General features: G+C 45.9%; 1 protein-coding gene across 6 annotated transcripts in view; it reads left to right on the top strand.

Moving 5' to 3' along the window:
• Positions 1–18,864, top strand: part of Erich3 (glutamate rich 3) — a 103,341-nt gene that overhangs the window by 52,963 nt on the left and 31,514 nt on the right. For all 6 annotated transcript variants that reach the window (XM_013123118.3, XM_040751558.1, XM_013123120.3 and 3 more), the window contains 3 exons: positions 2,212–2,392; positions 9,349–9,535; positions 17,554–17,861. In XM_013123118.3, coding sequence (XP_012978572.2) covers positions 2,212–2,392; positions 9,349–9,535; positions 17,554–17,861 — 676 coding nt within the window. The remainder of the gene's footprint in view (positions 1–2,211; positions 2,393–9,348; positions 9,536–17,553; positions 17,862–18,864) is intronic.

The raw sequence follows: 18,864 nt of genomic DNA, 5'->3' as shown, positions 1-18,864 counted from the left end.
CCATAATCTGAAAATATGATAATTAGGGTTTTTTTCGTGGTGTTCCAGATCTGTCTATTGTTCTCTTTATATAAGACTATTATTTACCGTAACTGTCTGATCTAATTTCTCTACCTTGTCTTCTTAAACCTCAGTGGAAGACACCACCAACAGAGCAGACTGTGTAGAAAACAGAGTATCAGGGCAATTCACTCATCGTTTCTTTTGTGGGATCCCGCTTTTCCTCTTGCAAGGGCAACTTCATTTCATTCGTCACTGTTTTTGTTCTCCTGAACTGCACTCATTTTATTTTTTTGAGTTGTGTGAATACAGTTACAGTCACACACATACGTAATCACACACATAATCACAACACATGCACACATGTGTGCATGCACCCACACAAGCATCTGCACCTATGATTCTCCTTTTGGGAATTCTTTCTGCTAAGGGGTAACTCCTCAGTCTACCTTTTGGCATTCCAACAATCAACTTTTCTCTCCCACATGAATCTTCATTTTTATTTTCCACACATATTATTGAGATGTTTGTTCTCGTGCCATATTTAAATTATAATCTTGGGTGTTCATTAGCCATCATTTATAAAATACCTTATTTGGGGGCTGGAGAGGCACCTCAATGGTTAAGACCACTTGTTGCTCTTGTAGAGAACACTGGTTTGACTCCCATACGTATATGATTTTTCACATACATTTTTTTTTACCTTTAGCATTTTAGGTATAGAGTCTAGGTTTTAAACATGCCAATATAGTAGGTAGGTGATTTGTGTTTAATTCAATTTGGATATCTGCTCCATTCATGAATTTAGCCCTGTCGCATTCCTTATTTGACATTTCTTTAGCATCCCTCAAGCTGTACCTCCCCGTTCTCTCAAGGCTTTGCTTCTCCTCTTCCAGACACTCCGCTCGCTGGCTGGCTGGCTGGGTGCGTTTCCCTTACTGCTTTTTTTTCTCTCTCTCCTGTGACTTTATTTTGTTCTTAGTCTGAGCATCAGCCTGACTTCAGCCCTGGTGCTTGCTTCTCTCTTCTGAAAGCATCATCCTTCCAGATGGTCTCTCCAGGCCAGTCAAGCCTGAGATGCAAAATCATCACAGTCAGAAGTCAAACTTCTTCATCCGCTGATGGGCACGACCTTAGTTCTGTCCATTTCCCTGCCCTCTCTCCCATCTCTGCCAAGCCAGCCTGATTACTTCCTCAGCTGGCCCACTCTTTATCCCATGTTGTTATCCTCTGGAAATGTACTCACTTTCAAACTTCCTGCTGTCTTTTCTTCACTTAATTGTCTGTTCTTATTCATGTGCTCGGTGAACTTTTAACAAAGTTATGAAGAATTGTGCCCAATGGCAATACTAAATGGTGTCTACTACTTAGTGAGCCCTTAGGTTATAGTGTTTAACACACCATATACACAATAAGCTCTAGAAAGGACACACACTTTCTTAACTTTAGAGGCGAAATTCAGGTTAAGTAAATGGTCCGTGATCACAGAACTCATTGCCATCATCTTCGGAGTGTCCCGCACAGCAAGCTGAACTGCTGTTGCAGTCATCAAACTCAAACGTGGTTGTAACATACTTTCTCTCGACTCTTGGAATTAGTCGTAGCTAGTCAGCTTCTTTATTCAACAGAGAAACCAATTAGATAGCAATATCATAATCCCAGGCACTTGACATACAGGATCACCTATCCTTACAGGGAGCCCAGGAGGAGTCATGGTGTCCATGCACCTCTCAGATAGAATGGACCAAGAGACGGACTGTTGTCTTTCCTCACTTATAAAGACGAAGCTGTCGTTTCAAAAACTGTCGCTGTGTCATGGTCAATATCAACTCAAACAAGAACAACATTAGTATTTACTCAGTTCATTTGTTTGAATGTTTTATTTGAAAAGTAGCTGAAAGAGTCAAAAGTATTCTTTCTAACAGAGAGAGAGAGGAGAACTTAAAGTGGAAAATAACAAAATTTGTTTGTATCCCTATCATTTACAAAACTCAAAGCCAAAAATCTGGATGCTAAAATCCCCAAGAGGACTTTATTTCATAGTGTTTTTGATTCTTACACATTGTGTTCAATGACCCTTTATAAACATCTTGTTACAGGGTGCTTGGAATCATATGTCTCTGTTTTTCATATTATAAAGTCGTGTGGGAACAAGAGGTCTCATGGGTACACACATAGTCACTAACTAAGCCTGTGCTTTGTCTATGCTAGGATCCGGGAAGGATTTACAAAACAGCCCCACATAGCAATGCTGTTATCACAATGGTCTATTTTGGGAAGAATGTGCATCTATCTTATGATGACACAGACTTTCGAGATGAAGTCAAGATTTACCAACAGCACTGTGGAGGAGAGAACCTTTGTATCTACAAAGGCAAACTACTTGAGAAAGGTAAAAGTCAACCGAATTAAAAAAATGCTTGGGATGATGTTACAGATAGCTGTTGTTGACATAATATCAAAATGATTTCAACCACTTTGTGAAATTATGCATATCCAGGGAATTATAAAACTGCTGCCTCAAAGTAAATCTATATTCACAGCTCCTTGATTAAAACTTAAGCAGAAATCACTCCTGCAGATTTGAGAAGAAGGAATTTGGAGTTCTTTAACCTGGTAACAGATTAATTTGGAACATATATATATGTGTGTGTGTGTGTGTGTGTGTGTGTGTGTGTGTGTGTGTGTGTGTGTGATCATTAAATTGTTTCAGGAATATGCTATTCCCACAATTACAAGTTAACTTCTTTTTGGCTTGCTGTAGTGAATAATATTATAGGTTACTATAAGAGAAAAGTCACAGATTGACAATTTGCTCTTTAGAATATATGGAGATGAAATTAGAAAATTAGTAGACTCCATGATGAGTCACACCTAAATAACCTGATGTAAAAATTTTCCTAAGTTGTCCTTTTTAGTACCGTTACCTTCCTTTGGTCCTCAGTCCATACTTGGCACCATAAGGTATTTTTATGAACACACATTCCCACACACTGTGGTCATTCCTTCAGTATGTGGTTTAGCAGGAGAGCAATGAAGGGAGGCAGGGCTTTCAAAGCCGTGCCCAGTCCTTGCTTGCATAGGAAACTCTCTTTAGAATGAACTGCCAGTTTCCATAACTATGTAGGAGATCTCAAAACAGTCTGGGGAGCTGGAAAAGGACTTAGGTCCACTTGGTACTCTTAAGTGACCCTAAAGGAAACAGTTTCACACTTTTAAAGCTACAAATATAATGTTTTAAGTCTCCTAGATAAACAAGACATTAGAATGTTAGTTTTAAGTTAAACAAAATGAAACATGTTTTTCCGTTTATTGGGAACTGTTACCATTTCTACAAATTTGGCAAAAACAAAAGGTCTAAATTTACAATGGTGTTTTGTAGTCTCAATGCACAGTTCATTCCCATCACCGTAGATGAGGGAGGTGAAGGCTTCCTGAGCCGGACTGGTTCTTGAAGGATATCTGTCTTGTTCTGGCCAGGTTGAATGGGTTCTATGATTCTACGCTACCTCAGCACCCAACTTTTCCTGAAGTGAATTTCAAGTGAGCCCTGCATAATCTGGGGCAGAGTCACAAACCTTTATCTTAACCCAAGCAGCTTAGACTGAAATTTTTTTTGAAGTATAGTGTTTGGGTATTAATTTGGGAGAACTGATGAAATCAGCTATGATCTGAAGTTAGAATGCTTATGCTAGGTGTCTATGCTTGAAATAGTTTCCTGCATCTCACAACTTGATTCAGCAATATGTATGCACATGACTATTTGGGGGAGAATGTGACATCATATAAATGGTATCTTATCTGGGTGGCCCAGTGAACAAGACACATGATGGACCAAGGGTGCGGGCCATGTGACTGGCAGAGGAGGGTGTGGTGGGCATGGGTTGTTACATGTGTACATAATGATCTTGTGTCGTTGTGTTGAGACACTGGATAATCTTACACAACAGCTTGGAATGGGGACTTAAGTCATCCATTCTGTCCATTCTGTAATCTGGTCTCAGCTTGCCTTACCACTAGGAGACTAGCTGTTCAAAATGGAAGAGTCGTTTGTTTGGGAGCTATCATGAGGTTCAGTAACCGGAGTGATTTAGCTGGGCTATCAAGACTCTGCCCTTAGCTGTGTGTGATTCTGTGAAATGTGAATAGGTTTTTAGGCTTCTGTGGAGAGTAAATAAAAGACTTTATTCATACTTCTGGAATTATTCACTCATTAAAATGTGACATTTGTTAATTTTTCTTGCTTCTTGAAAATTAAAGAATGACAATAAAACATTAGGGAAGAATGGGTCTAAGAGCATCTTTTTTTTTTTTATTACCAAAGCAATTCACTGTGCCCACCGTGGTTAGTTTATAGTGTCTGAACCAGGACTAGTTGCTTTTTATGCATCTGTGAAGTCTCTGGGATGTTTTGGCTTCTCATAAGGACTGCCGTTTCCTCTAAGCCAAGTGTATCCCTTCAAACAGAAGCAGCTTGGGCTCGTGGGTTCATGTGGAGGCAAAGACTGTGTAATTGGTTTTCTAGCCTAACAGTCTCCTCCTCTTCACCCATTTTTCTTAGGCTTCTCAAGGCTTACACCTTTGCCTGTAACCTCCCTTCCTGCCACACGGAGCATCTTCCATAGAGAGCCCTCTTCTCCTGTGATGTTTCCTTGGCCTGTGGCGATCCCTCTTCTCTCCTCTTTAAACTCAAATCCCACCCAGCCACTGAGTCCGGCTGAAGCCTCTCTGCTTCTCGGGTGACTTTTTCTGGGATTTTCCCCCAATGGCTACATTGGGTGTCTGTCTAAACTTAGAAGGAAGTATCTCCACTGTATCCTGATCTCATCCAACTGTTCCTCACTTCTTTTCTTGTTTCATATCATTTACCAAGATATAAATTAATTGTCATACCATCCATCTATCATATGCCTGTGAACTACTGGTACCCGGGCACTGTGTAAGATCTGCAGACATTTTTGGTTCAACAGTTTCAGACTCTCCCCTGTGCCTTGTCTGTTCACAGCCTGCTTCTTCTCTCTCCTGACTTGATGAATCAGTAGTTGCTTTCCTTGCCTTGCTGAGGGCAGGCTCTACAGTTGAGTCCAGATTGGACTATAATAATAATAATAATACAATAAAATAATAAAACAATATAATAATAACAATGATGATTCCAAAGGTGTACTGTAGCAAGTTGGTGTACACACACATTGTAATCTATGTCAGTCAAGGTTCTCTAAAGGAATAGAACAAATAGAACATACACACACACACACACACATGCACACATACACACACACATACTCTCAAGGTTCTCTAAAGGAAGAGAACCAATAGAACACACACACATACACATGCACACACACACACACACATACTCTCAAGGTTCTCTAAAGGAAGAGAACCAATAGAACACACACACACACACACACACACACACACACACACATATGTATATACAGATGCATGGGATATATTAAAGAGTGGCTGAAATTCTAGAAGTCCGTGAGAACGGATGTCTCAGCAATCCCAACCCCTAGCCTAGAGGATCCCTGAAAGCTGCTGGTCTTCAGTCTATGGAGAAGACGACGTCTCTGACACCAGTGACAGGTTGATGTTCCATCCACAGCCCAGGCCGACTTGTCAGCAAGAGTGAGGGCAAGCAGGCCACCAGCAAAAGCTTCCTTCTTCCACACCCTTTCACAGGGCTGCCAGCAGAGGGCGCTGTCCAGGTATAGGCTGAGTCTTTCTGCTTCAAATAATCTGATTTAAAAGAAATCGCTCACAGGAGTTCCCAGCTGGCTGCGGTTAGTTTGATTCCAGACGCCGTCAAGACCACAACCGAGAAGAGGCCCTCACGTCACTTCTTTTCACTGGTTTGCTAGAATGGTTTTGGCTGCCCTTGGCCTCTGGGGTGGGAACAGCTTCCTGTTCCGACTTTTCTGCATTGTGTCTTTTGGAGTCAGTGTGAAGTCTCACCCCCTAGAACTGAGATGCAGCTAGTGATGGTTCCAGTTCTCAGCCTGGTGTCTGGTCTCAGAGGCTAGCGCTCATCCGTGACTCTTGGCCCAGGCTCAGACCCTCTGCTGGTTGATGTATTGGTGCAGTATTGTTTTCCTGGGTGTCTTTTTAAGATGGTGTAAACAATGGACGTTTGTCTTCTGTGTCTGGGGGCCTGAAGCCCCAAATCATGAAGATGATGCCGGGTTGGGCTTCTTGCAGATCTCTAGGACAGAAGCCTTCCTCGAATCTGCCCGATTCTGACTCTCCGAGGAACCCAGGCCACCCTGGCCACCCTGCTGGCACCAACGTTGTCACTGCAGTGTCTGCGTCTGTCTCGTCTGCCTCCTTCCCGTATGTGTACCTCTCTTTTATTTTGTGAGAGCATCAGGTTCAGATGTAGGGAAAAACCAACAGCAAGAATGCCTTCCCCCTAAACCTTCATCAATGGTATCTCTGAGATCTAAACGCCTGAGCAGAGAGTCACCTGGAAGTTCTGAGTGACCCTGAACCCCAGTGAGCCCAGGGAAACGTCCAAGCCTTGAGAGTTCTCATGCCCCAGCTCTGGTACCCACCAGACTCGCTTGTTTGGCCTGTGCATCGGTGAAAATGCATGCAGAGACTGGAATTCATGAAAGAGGTCACGTCCACTCTGACCCAGGCTGCATCCTGAAATCATAGGCCGCGTAGAGAGCTGTGGAAGGCTGCTGTGACAGCCTCATTGCCAGAGGCTCCCTGTTAAGGTCTGGCCTGTGGCTTTCACTAATTAAGGCTCTAGTCTTGGGGAACCTCCGACCTTCCGCGTGTGCTGCTTGGAGAGAGCTACTTATTAGTGGAAATGTCGTAGGCCAAGGGTTTGTTGTCTCCTGCACCAAATGACCTCAGGCTCCACGGACTGGAAGATTCTGGGCGTTTCACCATCCTCTGTCCACTTAGAGCACTGGTTTGGGGCATGCGAAGTCCCGGGCAGAAGGCTGCAGGCTCTTTCTGTTTTCTTGTGAAGTCTGATTTCTTTTTTTACATGAATCATATGCTGCCAACTTTAGTTGCCGGTCTATTTCCGAAGACATATTGTTAAGGAAAGAGGGTTTGATGCCCTTACTTTATCATAATCCAGTGCATTGTTCCTCTGTTGCTGAATTATAGGTTCTTGAAGGAGGAGACTTCTCTACACACAAGTGTCTCTATCTCTGTGTCTATCATCTATTTATCTATCCCTCCATACTTAGTATCTTCTTTCCTTTAACACCCCAGTGCTACCTGTCATCAGTGAACAGCAAACACCCAGGCTTTGCAAGCACAGCAACGCCCGATCTAATAACGCATAGTACGAGATGGATAGGCTGGGGACCTCCCTGTCATCTCCGAGTTCATCCGTGAAGGACGGGATGCTCGGCGTTCCACCGACTGCCCCATGAAGAAGCCACCACGTCCTCAGGGATGGGAGAAGTCAAAATATGTTAGGATATAAAATTATACAACAAGCAGAGATAAAGGCAGAGGACACAGAATCTTGTTCATTAAGTTTAGAAATGATGAAAATAGTCAAATCATTGGTACCAGGGTGGATGGGGCACGGCAGGGGGGGGCTGTCGTGTCTGGCACTTGATCCGCTGTGTCCTTTCCCTAAATTTCCCCTTGAGGATTGTTTTGTTTTTATTTTATGTGTGTATGTCCACATGGGTGGAGGTGCTGAGTGAGGCCAGATGGTGCTGGATACCCTGGAGCTGGAGTTACAGATAGTTGTGAGCCACCTGATTGATGTGGACACTGAACTCCGGTCCTCTGAAAAGGCAGCAAACACTCTTGAATGCTGAGCTACCTCCCCAGCTCCTCTCCTGATCTCTTGAGTGTACCTTTTTCTGGTGGGTACTTAGGGGGTGCTGAGCACAAGGGATTGCAGTATGCGGATGCAGGTTCAGCCTATAAAGAGGTTTAACTGCCTTCCTAGCACCTGATTGAGGAACATGCTTACCATTGACACTGGTCCACTTTCCAGGCCTATGTGTCTTAGCTTTTCAAGATGCTTCCCTTCTCCTTAGTTTAAACTCCCATCACAAATAATAATACGTTCAGGATGGGACTTTTCTGGGTCTAATTTTTTATTTTATTTTTAAGACAAATTGCATTTGGTTTGGGAAGTTGTCTGGGCTGACAGTAGCCTAATCAGAGACACCTTCAATAACCGAACAGGAAAGAGGCTAGAATCATGGTCCACAAATTGATGATGATTCGGGGCCTCCTTTACCACTGTCGTGGGATCTGATGGAACCAAGATGAGCATGCTAGCCTTGCCATCACAGGTCTTAGGAATACACAACGCACTTGAACTGGGGCTCCCAACAAGTGAGGCCCCACCAACGGCACCCACAAACTTACTGGAAGTGCAATTAAAAAAAAAGAAATCAGAATTTGTCCTCAGCTCTGCTGCAACCGTTTTGAGAGAGAAACTTTTTGGAAAGGGCTGGCAGTCGCCTGTCTTTTAATACTACCCTCAGGTGGTTCCACCGCACATCAAAGCTTAAAGACCTCCAGCACAGCCGTATTTTAGCAGACTGCAATGAGAACCGTGTTAGGTAATGCATGCCTTGTCTGAGAGGGGGAACCCATTAAAGAGCCCCCTGGAAGGGACATGTGCATCGGGATTCTGGGTCATTAATGTTGAGCATCTCCAGGGTGGAGCCGTATTACAGAGAGCTGAAAAAGACTTGGAGTGGTCAAAACTGCATCACCAACACCCAAATTGTTAATTTCTTGGTCGGGTGCTTTAAGAAGCAGGGAGAAAAAGAATCTCAAATGCAAACAGAAGTAAGTGTAGCGTGGAGCTGAGATAATTCTCACCAATCTAGGCATCGTGATTAGAGTGTTCATTGTTAAAATGTTAACACTCGTTATGTGAAGATCTGTGGTGTGTGTGTGCGCTCAGTGGGGCTCTCAAGCATGTGTGGATGTGTGTGGAGGCCAGAAGGTGATCTTGGTGCCATCCATCTTGTTTCCTTTGAGTCAGAGCCTCTCACTGCTCTGAAGCTCACCAACTAAGTTAAACTGGCTGGACAGGGAGCCCCATGGTGCAGCTGTCTCTGTCTTCCCCAAGGTTGGGATTATAAGCATGAGCCCCCCACCCTTGGATCCAGGTTGGGCTCACCTGCTCAGAGCAACGCGTTTGACCAACTGAGCTTGGCAGCACAGAGATGGTCCAGCACAGCCTGTGGGGTCCTGGTTTCACTCCAGTAAAGAAAAAAAAAGTTCTCAGATAAAATGTGTGTTCTGTAGTATAATAGTAATTCTTGAATAAGAAAACTGTGATTTATAAGACAGGTGCTTACAAGGCAGGTGCTCTCAGAATCTCCTGTTTTTGCTCCCCAGACACCTTTCAGTTTATCTCCAAACGGCACCATGGCTTCCCCTTCAGTCTCACCTTCTTTCTGAATGGGATCCAGGTGAACAGACTCAGCTCCTGCTGCGAGTACAAACACCGTAGGAGCTCCAGGCTGGGAGGCAAGAGAGGCTACTTCGGGTTTGTGAGCGTGGAGAAGGCATTTCCTTGCTACAGGTATGGAAGCCTGCGCCCTCTGCTGGCGCGGCCGACCGCTTTGGCCATGTTTCCCTTCACTGACGCTCTTCTCCACACAGTTCTCAAAGAACTGGGATCGGTATAATACAATCTCAAAAACAAAAAAACCTAGTTGAAGGTTGTGGACTACAGCCATGGATGTGTGACTGAAATTACAAAACAGAATCCGGTTTTCCAGATGTGCCATATAGAGGAGATAAAGGCTGTGAGGTTGTAAATTCTGTCTTGATTCTCATCTCTCCTTCACCCGGTCTCAAATTCCACTTTCCTTCATTTCTGTCCTGTTAACTCTTGTTAATGGCCCGAGGCTAACCCCCCACACCTATGCGGTATGCCGTCATCTGCCTGTGTCTGTGAATACTCCAGGCTATGCCAGCTGGAAACATGTCTACACACACTCCCAGGCTACCTGATTTTATCTCCTTGCCCTGGTTTAGATAGTAGGGTGTCACGACTGTTCTTTGATATCAACTTTTATGCAGGGCAGCCTGTCTGAGTCTGGACTCATACTCGGAGGCTTCTTTTTGTTTGCCTCAGGATATCCCTGAAGAATTGACTAAGTATCCAACGGGAACACAAAACATTCACGAAACAATGACACTGTTTCCGTTTCCCTCGGGGGGGAGGGACGGACAATATACTAATAATCTGATCGATACAGGTCTAATAAAATAAGCACGAAGGGGGAAAGGAAACAAGGCAGGGGATTTACTGGAGTGAGCAGGACCAGGTTGGGGAGGGGTTCCGTCCAATGTAACATAAACAAGAAGCAACCCTGTGACTTCCTTGGGACAGAAACCAGAAAGAAGCTTTCTTCCTCCAAACAGCTTTTCAACTGGAAGGCCCATGGGGAGGGCAGAGGAAGCAGCGTCCTTGGTGTGTTCGACTTGTGTGATCGGAGCCAAGCCATGCATGGAATAATGTTAGCAGAGGCCAGAGAGGCAGTGGGGACGAGTCCTGAGAAGTCCCGGAGTCCTTCCAGGGCCTCTGGCTTTGACTCCGAAGTTAGAGTCTCTGAAGCAGGTGTTGGGTGATGCTCTGTGATGATCCCGTGGTGGCTTCTAAGGGAAGACTTGAAAAGATCGAGAAGAATCAAAGTTGCTATGATCCGGGAAGCAGGGAAAATGTACATTTAGCGTGTATTTAAGATCAGTTGCCGGGGGCTGGAGAGACAGCTCCGTGGTTGAGAGCACTGGCTGCTCTTCCAGAGGACCTGGGTTCAATTCTCAGCAACCACACGGAGGCTCACAACCATCCTTCTTCTGGCCTGCAGGCCGGCAGACATGCAGGCAGAACACTGTATACATGATAAATAAATACATCTTAAAATGTGGAAGATGCAGTTGGACAGGAAGGGATTTTAGCTTTGGACACACACACACACACACACACACACACACACACACACACACACACACACGGTTTTAGACTTCTGTGAGATGACGCAGTCGGCGGTACCGATGAGTAGTCGGCTGGGTACTGAATCTCGAGGGAGGTGACATGACCGAGTTGAGAACAGTTATGTAGTGGTAAAGTCATAGGATGGCATGGGCTCTTAAGATCATGAGGACTCCTGACCAGTGTGAGCTTCGTCCCAGGAAGAAAGGGACAGTCACTTCTTGAAAGTGAACCCCCGAGGGAGGGTTATCTTGGAAATAAGATGGTGGACGAAGGAGGCAGTGGCTAATGAAGGCCAAATGTGTGGACAGGTTACATGTTAGTGCAATGAAGACAGGGACGCTGTCTCTTCACACTGATGGCCTGCTAGGACGCCCCTTGGGAGACCGGGGGGGGGGGGCGCGGGTGAGGAAACACAGCACCAAGGACTCAGGCACCAGGAGTCAGTGAGTAGCAGAGCGTGCTGCAGACTGCTTTATTAAGGAAGTTAGACCTGACTTTATACCCACTCCCAAGGTCCTATGGGCTCAGGCGGCTGACTCTGCTGCGTTGTCCTTTCCTCATTGGTGTCTCTGGGTCAGGTGTCTCTCTTGTCAGCAGTCTCTGGGCATAGAGGGAAGCTTGGCTCAGGGAGAAAGTGTCTGCCTGCCTCCCACGCTCACTTAGGCTGGCCTGAGCACCTGCGGCTTGGGTAGGCTGGGTGCAGTCTCTCCTACAAATACCTGGCAAGAGTTGCAGGGAGGAAGGGTTTTAGTTTGGGGCCCAGGGTGTGAGGTAAAGGGCATCGTGGTCTAGGAAGCACAGAAACGGGAGTGTGCAGAGGTATCCGTAGCCAGGGAGCAAGAGAGATGGACTATGGTGCTAACCAGACCCTAGCCTGTGGGATTGTCCCTCCCATTACGAGTCTTTCCCCCTCAGTTAATTCTCTCAGGAAAAGTCCTCACTGATACCGCAGGTGCCTAATCCCCTCGGGTTGACACTCTGACCTACCTACCCAACCCACTGGAGCCTGACCATCAACTCGGGGATGCTTAATGGTGACCTTGAGACAAGTTATCGAGGAAGGTGGCCGGGTTGCCAGCTGGGTCACAGAGGCCTCACAGGGCAGTGAGTGAAATCACGTTACAGAAAAGAAACTTTTCTGGAAGGGGATCTTCCTTTGCAATGTGGTAGCCGCATGGTGCTGTCCTCGTTTTATTAAATTGTTGCTGCCTTTTAAGCCACGGCTGTCCGAGTCAGCGGCTGCAATTCTGCCGCAAAAGCCACAGCCTGAGAGAATTCTTTTCCCTCAGGCGCCGGCTCTATGAAGGGAAGTTAACCTAAATCTCTGTCCCTCTAAAGAACTCAAGATTCAAAGGCCGAGGTGGAAACTATGCCCCTCAGAGGGGCTGGACGGCAAGTAGCTCACCTCCTTCTGCTCCAGCCTCTTCAGAAGCCCTCAAGTGCTGCCTCACCCCTCCTTGAAAACCCTTCTCCACCTGGTTCCTCCCTGCTGCTTCCTGTCAGCTAGCTGCTGACCCAGCCTCAGGAGCACAGGATGCAAGCACATCTTTGCATCATTGGACAAATGTTCCCAAGCATACAAAAACAAAACAAAACAAACAAACAAACAAAAAAACCCCACACACCTTGAAATAATATTCCACGGCAGTACGGTTTCCAGGACTGTAGAGGGTTTGAAGGGCCTTTTAGTTTTCGAAATGGGATATTTTGCCGTGAATTTATGTTGATAGATAGTGCCGGCTCACGGGAAGAACCTGAAGAGACATAAAGAGGGAAGCTGGTAGAGTTTAACCCTCTGGTAGATTTGAGAAACTGGGATGGAGGGTTTCAAGCAGAATTTTCAGTCTTGATAAAAGAGGAGAGACGACACCTCGGCCTTTGAATCTTGAGTTCTTTAGAGGGACAGAGATTTAGGTTATGTTGCCTTCACAGAGCCGGCGCCTGAGGGAAAAGAATTCTCTCAGGCTGTGGCTTTTGCAGCTGACGGCGGCAGAATTGCAGCGGCTGACTCGGACAGCCGTGGCTTAAAAGGCAGCAACAATTAAAAAAGGAAAAAAAACGAGGACAGCACCATACGGCTACCACATTTCAAAGGGAAGATCCCCTCCAGAAAAGCTTTCTGTGCTGGCCCCTACTAGGAAGCTCTGTCCAGCCCTGCCGTTTTCTGGAATAAGAAATATTTTCTTGCCAGGCAGTGGTGGCACACACCTTTAATCCCAGCACTCAGGAGGCAGAGGCAGGTAGATCTCTGTCTACAGAATGAGTTCTAGGACAGCCAGGCTGTTCCACAAAGAAACCCTGTCTTGATACAGGAAAAAGAAAAACACACAAACAAAAACAACGCAACAACAACAAAAGCAACCACACACACACACACACACACACACACACACACACACACACACACACCAAAAAACATAACAGAACAGAAAGAACCGAAAGGAACTTTTCACACTTGATGCTGGGTGATGCTGGGGCTTAGCGCCCACCGGACAGCCTTCTGTTTTCTGTTCAGATGCCCTATTTGTGTGCAAATCATTTCAGAGATTTCTACTGAACTCTACGGAAAATAAATGAGTTTACATGCAATCATCTGTGTGGAGGCAGGGTGTCACATGAGACATGTCCCCTGCGAGGCTCCCGTGTTTGAACACGTGGAGTTGGTTTGGGAAGGTACTTGAAACTTTAGGGGGAAAGGAGCCTTCCTGGAGGAAAGTACGGCGCTAGGGGGAGGGACTTTCTGGCTCCACTTCCTGTTTGCCCTGTGTGTTCCCTGTATGGATGGAAGGTGAGGCCTCTGCTTTCTGATCTGCAGACCCTCCTTGCCATGATAGTCCTCTGGGACTGGGTCAGCTAAACCCACCCCTTCTTCCCCTGTGCTGATTTCCACTGGGGGGATTCTCTCTCAGCACCAGAAAAGAAACCAACACACAGAATATTCCCTGTGGGCTGTTGTGTAATTGCAAACTGGGCCACTAAGCCCGGAGGTCTCTCTTTGAAGGACCAGGAACCGGCACCACCACGTGGCCGTTGAGAACCACTCTCCTAACACGGAACTTTCTAGTTCCTCTGTCATTCCATGATTTTAACACACGACCTGTCTGTTCTCTTGCTCTTTCCAAGAATATGAAAGCAGTTATTAAAGATTAAGGCCTCCTTTCACCTTCAAGTGATTTACTTATGGCTCTTAGGGAATAGTTACACTTTTTTTTTAAAATTAGCTTCAAAATCACTTCCTGCAAAGACATCAGTGAATGATGTTTGACGTGGTCTCCTTTCTTTGCTGTCTCCCTGTCACAGGTGAGGTAAAGGTTCTCTCATAGTGGTACAAATGGGTAGTGATGGTTGGCCAAGTCTAGATTCCTGTTTACTTGACTTCGCTCCGCTGGAGAAGTCTTCAGACATTCCAGTAATTTATTTGAGCTCCCGTCGTCAGAGCCAGCGCTTTGAATGACACTCAGAAGTTAAAGAGAGGGAGTCAGGGATGGGGGAGCCAGATGTTACTCCTTGGTCCAATTCCCTTTGGCAGATGGGCTCTAAAAAAGCCCGAGCTTGTGATAGGGAGGTTTCCAGGCCTTTACACAGCCACAGTTTACATTCAAAGTAACGGGGAGGGGGGGCGAACCGCAGGCTTCAGGCACTGGGTTTGCCATTGCCACCCATCAAGGAAGAAATGTTTGCACAGAAGGCGAGGCTAATAAGGGAATCCTGCGAACATGCGCGGTGTCTTTAGCCGGAGGGAGGGGGGGATCCACGCACTAAACACATCATCGTGATGGGAAAAGCCCTTTTACCGTGCTTAATTTGGGCGAGACGCTTGGTTCTCAGCCCCTCGCATCTGACGGCCTGATCTTTAAGCACAGAGCAAGCCCTCTCAGCATCATCACGTAGGGGTACGCTGGAGCGTTTCGTGAAAGAACTCGGTTATTCCTTCTCTGGGGAAACTGGTCAAGAGCAATTTCCACGCTCCTTGAAGGCCAACGATGGCTGGGAGATTCAGCCAAGTCTTCGGTGTAGGAGATTGCGCTTGTGCCTGGAGATGCTTCAGTGGCTGCCCGGGTATGAGGACCTCAGTGGTGCCCTGAAGCCATTCCAAGCCAGATGAGGTCACTGCACTGTTTTCCTTCAGCAGTGAGATGGGCATGCAGACAGGCAGCTCCCCAGGTCACGGGAAGGCACAGAGCAAGCCCCGAGGAGGGTTTTCTCCAATCTCCACATCCATACCACAGCATGTGTGTACCCACGCGCCCCTCCCCCCACACTCACGCCATATGCACATACATACACGCACATGTACACAGGGTAAGTACATCAGAAATTGTCCTTGGATTTGGTTCGGGTCGAGGCAGTTTCCAGTTTTTATTGTGGTTTCTATTGTTTGTGCCAGACTGTGCTCTGCCACCACCCCCTACCCCCAACCCTCCCCACCTCCTGCCAGTGATGCAGTCCGGAGATGGTCTGGCAGGGAGAGAGGGACACTCGTGGCTTAGAGATGAGTGGCCTCAGAAACATCTGTGCATGCGCTATCTTCAGGCTTTGGAGGGCACGTCCCAGTGAGAACACATGAGTGAGGTCTCTGGTCTTTTCCTTGTCACCAATCATTGTAGGGCCACACGGGGCAGCAGAGCTCCGTGAAGGAGTGGAGTGGAGTGAGTCAGTCGGAACTGTCACAGAGCTCCATCACTCACTTGCTGAGTGATCTCGGGGAAACCATGGGACCTTTCCTGCCTCAGTTCCTCCATTTGTACAATGGTGATAATGTCTCGATTTATTATAATGCCGGGTGTTGAATCCCGTAAGATACTGGTTATGGGGCCAGACGGTGACTCGGTGGTTAAAAGCACTTGCTGCTCTTCTGGGAGCCTGGGTTCTGTTCCCAGCATCCCATATCTGGGATCTGATATGTTCTTCTATGCTCCGTGGGCATCTGCACCTATATGGTACATGTACACACATGTAAACCATGCACAAACACACACACACACAAATCTTTAAAAAATACCGTATCTTTAATGCCATAGCAAAGAGCTTGGTCACAGACAGGGGAAATTTCAATGACCGGTTGTCACCATAATCATTTCTGTTGATGTGCTGTAAGTATTGGAACTTTTACGCTGACAACCTCTTGAAAGATAGAAAAAGACATACACACATGACAGTGTGTTCACAAACCACTGTGTAATAACAGTTTAAAACCTTCATGATGATCCATTCAAGACATCTAGGTAGCTCATCAAATGTGACTTGCAATGGCTTCTATAGATTGTGTCCATTTTTTTGTGTGTGACCGATAAAAGCTTACCACCAGTGGATCCACAGGACATTGCAGAGGCTTCAAAAGGCAATTTCTTAAAGTCAACCGTGGAAGTCCCGTGGAAAAAAATACACAGACTCCCACGTTACTTGAAGGGAACAACAACAACAGTAGACTGATTGTTTCTAAAAGAAAAAACTAATCACACATTTTGAATGGACCATAAAATAAATCATAGTTGTTTATATGTTCTTAGAATTATGAGTTTCAAAGATACCAATGTCTCTTTTCCAGATTATTTGCAGAAGTATTTGTCTAAAAGCTTCATCTTTATTTGTGTTTACATGTTTGTGTTCATGTGTGTACACATGAGTGTATGGCACACATGTGTAGGTGACCTCAGGGGCCAGAAGAAGATATTGGGTTCCTTGGAGCTGGGTGATTATGGGGGATCCAAGCCATACTGTGGGAACCAAACTTGCATCTGCTGGTCCTCTGTGAGAACAGGAGGAACTCCGAACTGCTGAGTCATCTCTCCAGCCCCTTGGGTATATAATACCTAAGGACAGATGTCTGTCTGTCTGTCTGTCTGTCTCTCTTCTATCAATCATCTATCTATCTATCTATCTATCTATCTATCTATCTATCTATCTATCTATCTACCTACCTACCTATCTGTCATATACCCATTGGATCACTACCTATGTGCCTATCTACTTCAAGATATGATTTCTGTAAACATCTGGTACTATAGCTCTTAGTTAATGATAAGTTTTAAAATGTTTTGCTATTGTGGTTAAAATTAAGAATATATGTTCAGGCCGGGTGGTGGTGGTGCACGCCTTTAATCCCAGCACTCGGGAGGCAGAGGCAGGCGGATCTCTGTGAGTTCGAGGCCAGGCTGGACCAACAGCCTCCAAAACAATACAGAGAAACTCTGTCTCGTAAAAACCAAAAAAGAAAAAAAAAAAGAAAAAAAGAATATATGTTCAGCCTGGCAGTGGTGGCGCATACCTTTAATCCCAGCACTTGGGGGAAGGCAGAGAAGGGGGATCTCTGTGAGCTTGAGGCTAGCCTGGTCTGCAGAGCAAGTTTTAGGACAGCCTCCAAAGCTACAGAGAAAACCCTGTCTTGAATACCCATCCCCGCAGAAGAATTTGTATTCATATGCAAGATTTTCACATTAAAATAAAGTGGCACATTTTAAATCAATGTATGAGCACACAAGTAGACTATTTCTCATAGTATTCATTAGGATATGATATACATGAGTTATAAAGTGCGTGACTCTGCCAACTTACTATACAGCGTAATAAAACCTTCATGCTGGTATTTCTTACAGGTGCATTATCGCCATGGGCCTTGACCGAAAGCCATCGCCGACAAAACCTAGGAAGGAAAAGACAGCTGAGAAAAGGGAGGAGCCACTGAGGCGGGGTCAGGGGAAACTGAGGAAGGACAGAGAGAATGCATCATCGAGAAGGAGCGAGATGGAGAGGAGGAAGGAGGCCTCGGTCTCAGCCACGTGTTCAGCCGAGGAAATAAAATCAGGAGTCAGAGAAGTGAGAACGGCTATAGAGGAAATGGAATGGAAGGGCAGGTCTGAACAGGATGCCTGGGAAGAGGACCAGGAGAACACTTTCAAATACGGTAACCAAGAGCGACGCCCCTCGCCGCCGCCACCGCTAAGCTGCTGACTTGTCTTTGATGCCACTCAAATCTTTCAGAATGATCTGCAGGGAGGTTGCTTAGCTGATCTGCAGGCAGCCGTGCCATGGTCCTTTTACTGTAGTTTCCTGTGGAGCTTTAGGTTCTTTCTCTGAGAGGTATCCTGGTCCCAGAAGTGTTGAGGCCCCTCTCTGTGGGAGTGAGGAAATGATTCTGTCCTGCTAGCCAGAATCAGAATTCATTCTTGTAGAGACCACTTGAACAAACAGAACTTTGTCTGCTTGTTTAGTGTTTGGATACAGTTGTAGGAGTAGCATGACTGTCCACACTGGGGTTGGTAAGTACAAATCTGTATAAGCATCTGGTGCTGGGACATTGCACCCCAAAAGCAGCTAGTGTTCAGTTCAGTGTCTCAGAGCCTGTCTTGTCTTGTGTTTCTCTCTGCTATCTCCTCCTGCCTCTTCCCCTCCTCTTCTCTCCCCCTCCCTTCTCCTTCTTCTCATCTTCTCTTCCCTCTTCTCTTACTCCTCCGTCTCAGTCTCTCCCCCACACAAATACGTACATGCATGGAAATACACTCAGACACACACACCTGCACAGTGGAAGTAACAACGATGACATTGCCAGGGCACTCATTTCGAAATTAACTTTCTTTGGTTGCTTCGGGTGGGCAGTTCTCAAGTACATTAGCCAGGGGGCCCCACCACTGAAAAAATCTGGGGTATCTAACAATGAAAACACATAAAAAATTGGGAAATCTTTATTTTCCTGTATCTTTCAGATTGAAGGCAATTGTTTACTTTAATTGGTTCTGCATGAGAGACTCTTGCTGTCTGTCTTTGGCATGCTGCTGTCACTTTGAGATTCTTAGTTTTGGGTGGGGAATAAAGAGCAAACAATTAAATATGAAAGGTGAAAAATTATAACCGCGAGCGACAGCTGGAGTTCATATGATGTGACAAATTTGCTTTTCCTGGTACAAATT

The sequence above is a fragment of the Mesocricetus auratus genome, unplaced genomic scaffold (genome assembly GCF_017639785.1).
Source record: "Mesocricetus auratus isolate SY011 unplaced genomic scaffold, BCM_Maur_2.0 Super-Scaffold_100009, whole genome shotgun sequence".
In the NCBI taxonomy this organism is placed as follows: domain Eukaryota; kingdom Metazoa; phylum Chordata; class Mammalia; order Rodentia; family Cricetidae; genus Mesocricetus; species Mesocricetus auratus.
The sequence above is the reverse complement of the archived record's forward strand: the minus strand, read 5'-3'. Positions and strand labels throughout refer to the sequence as shown.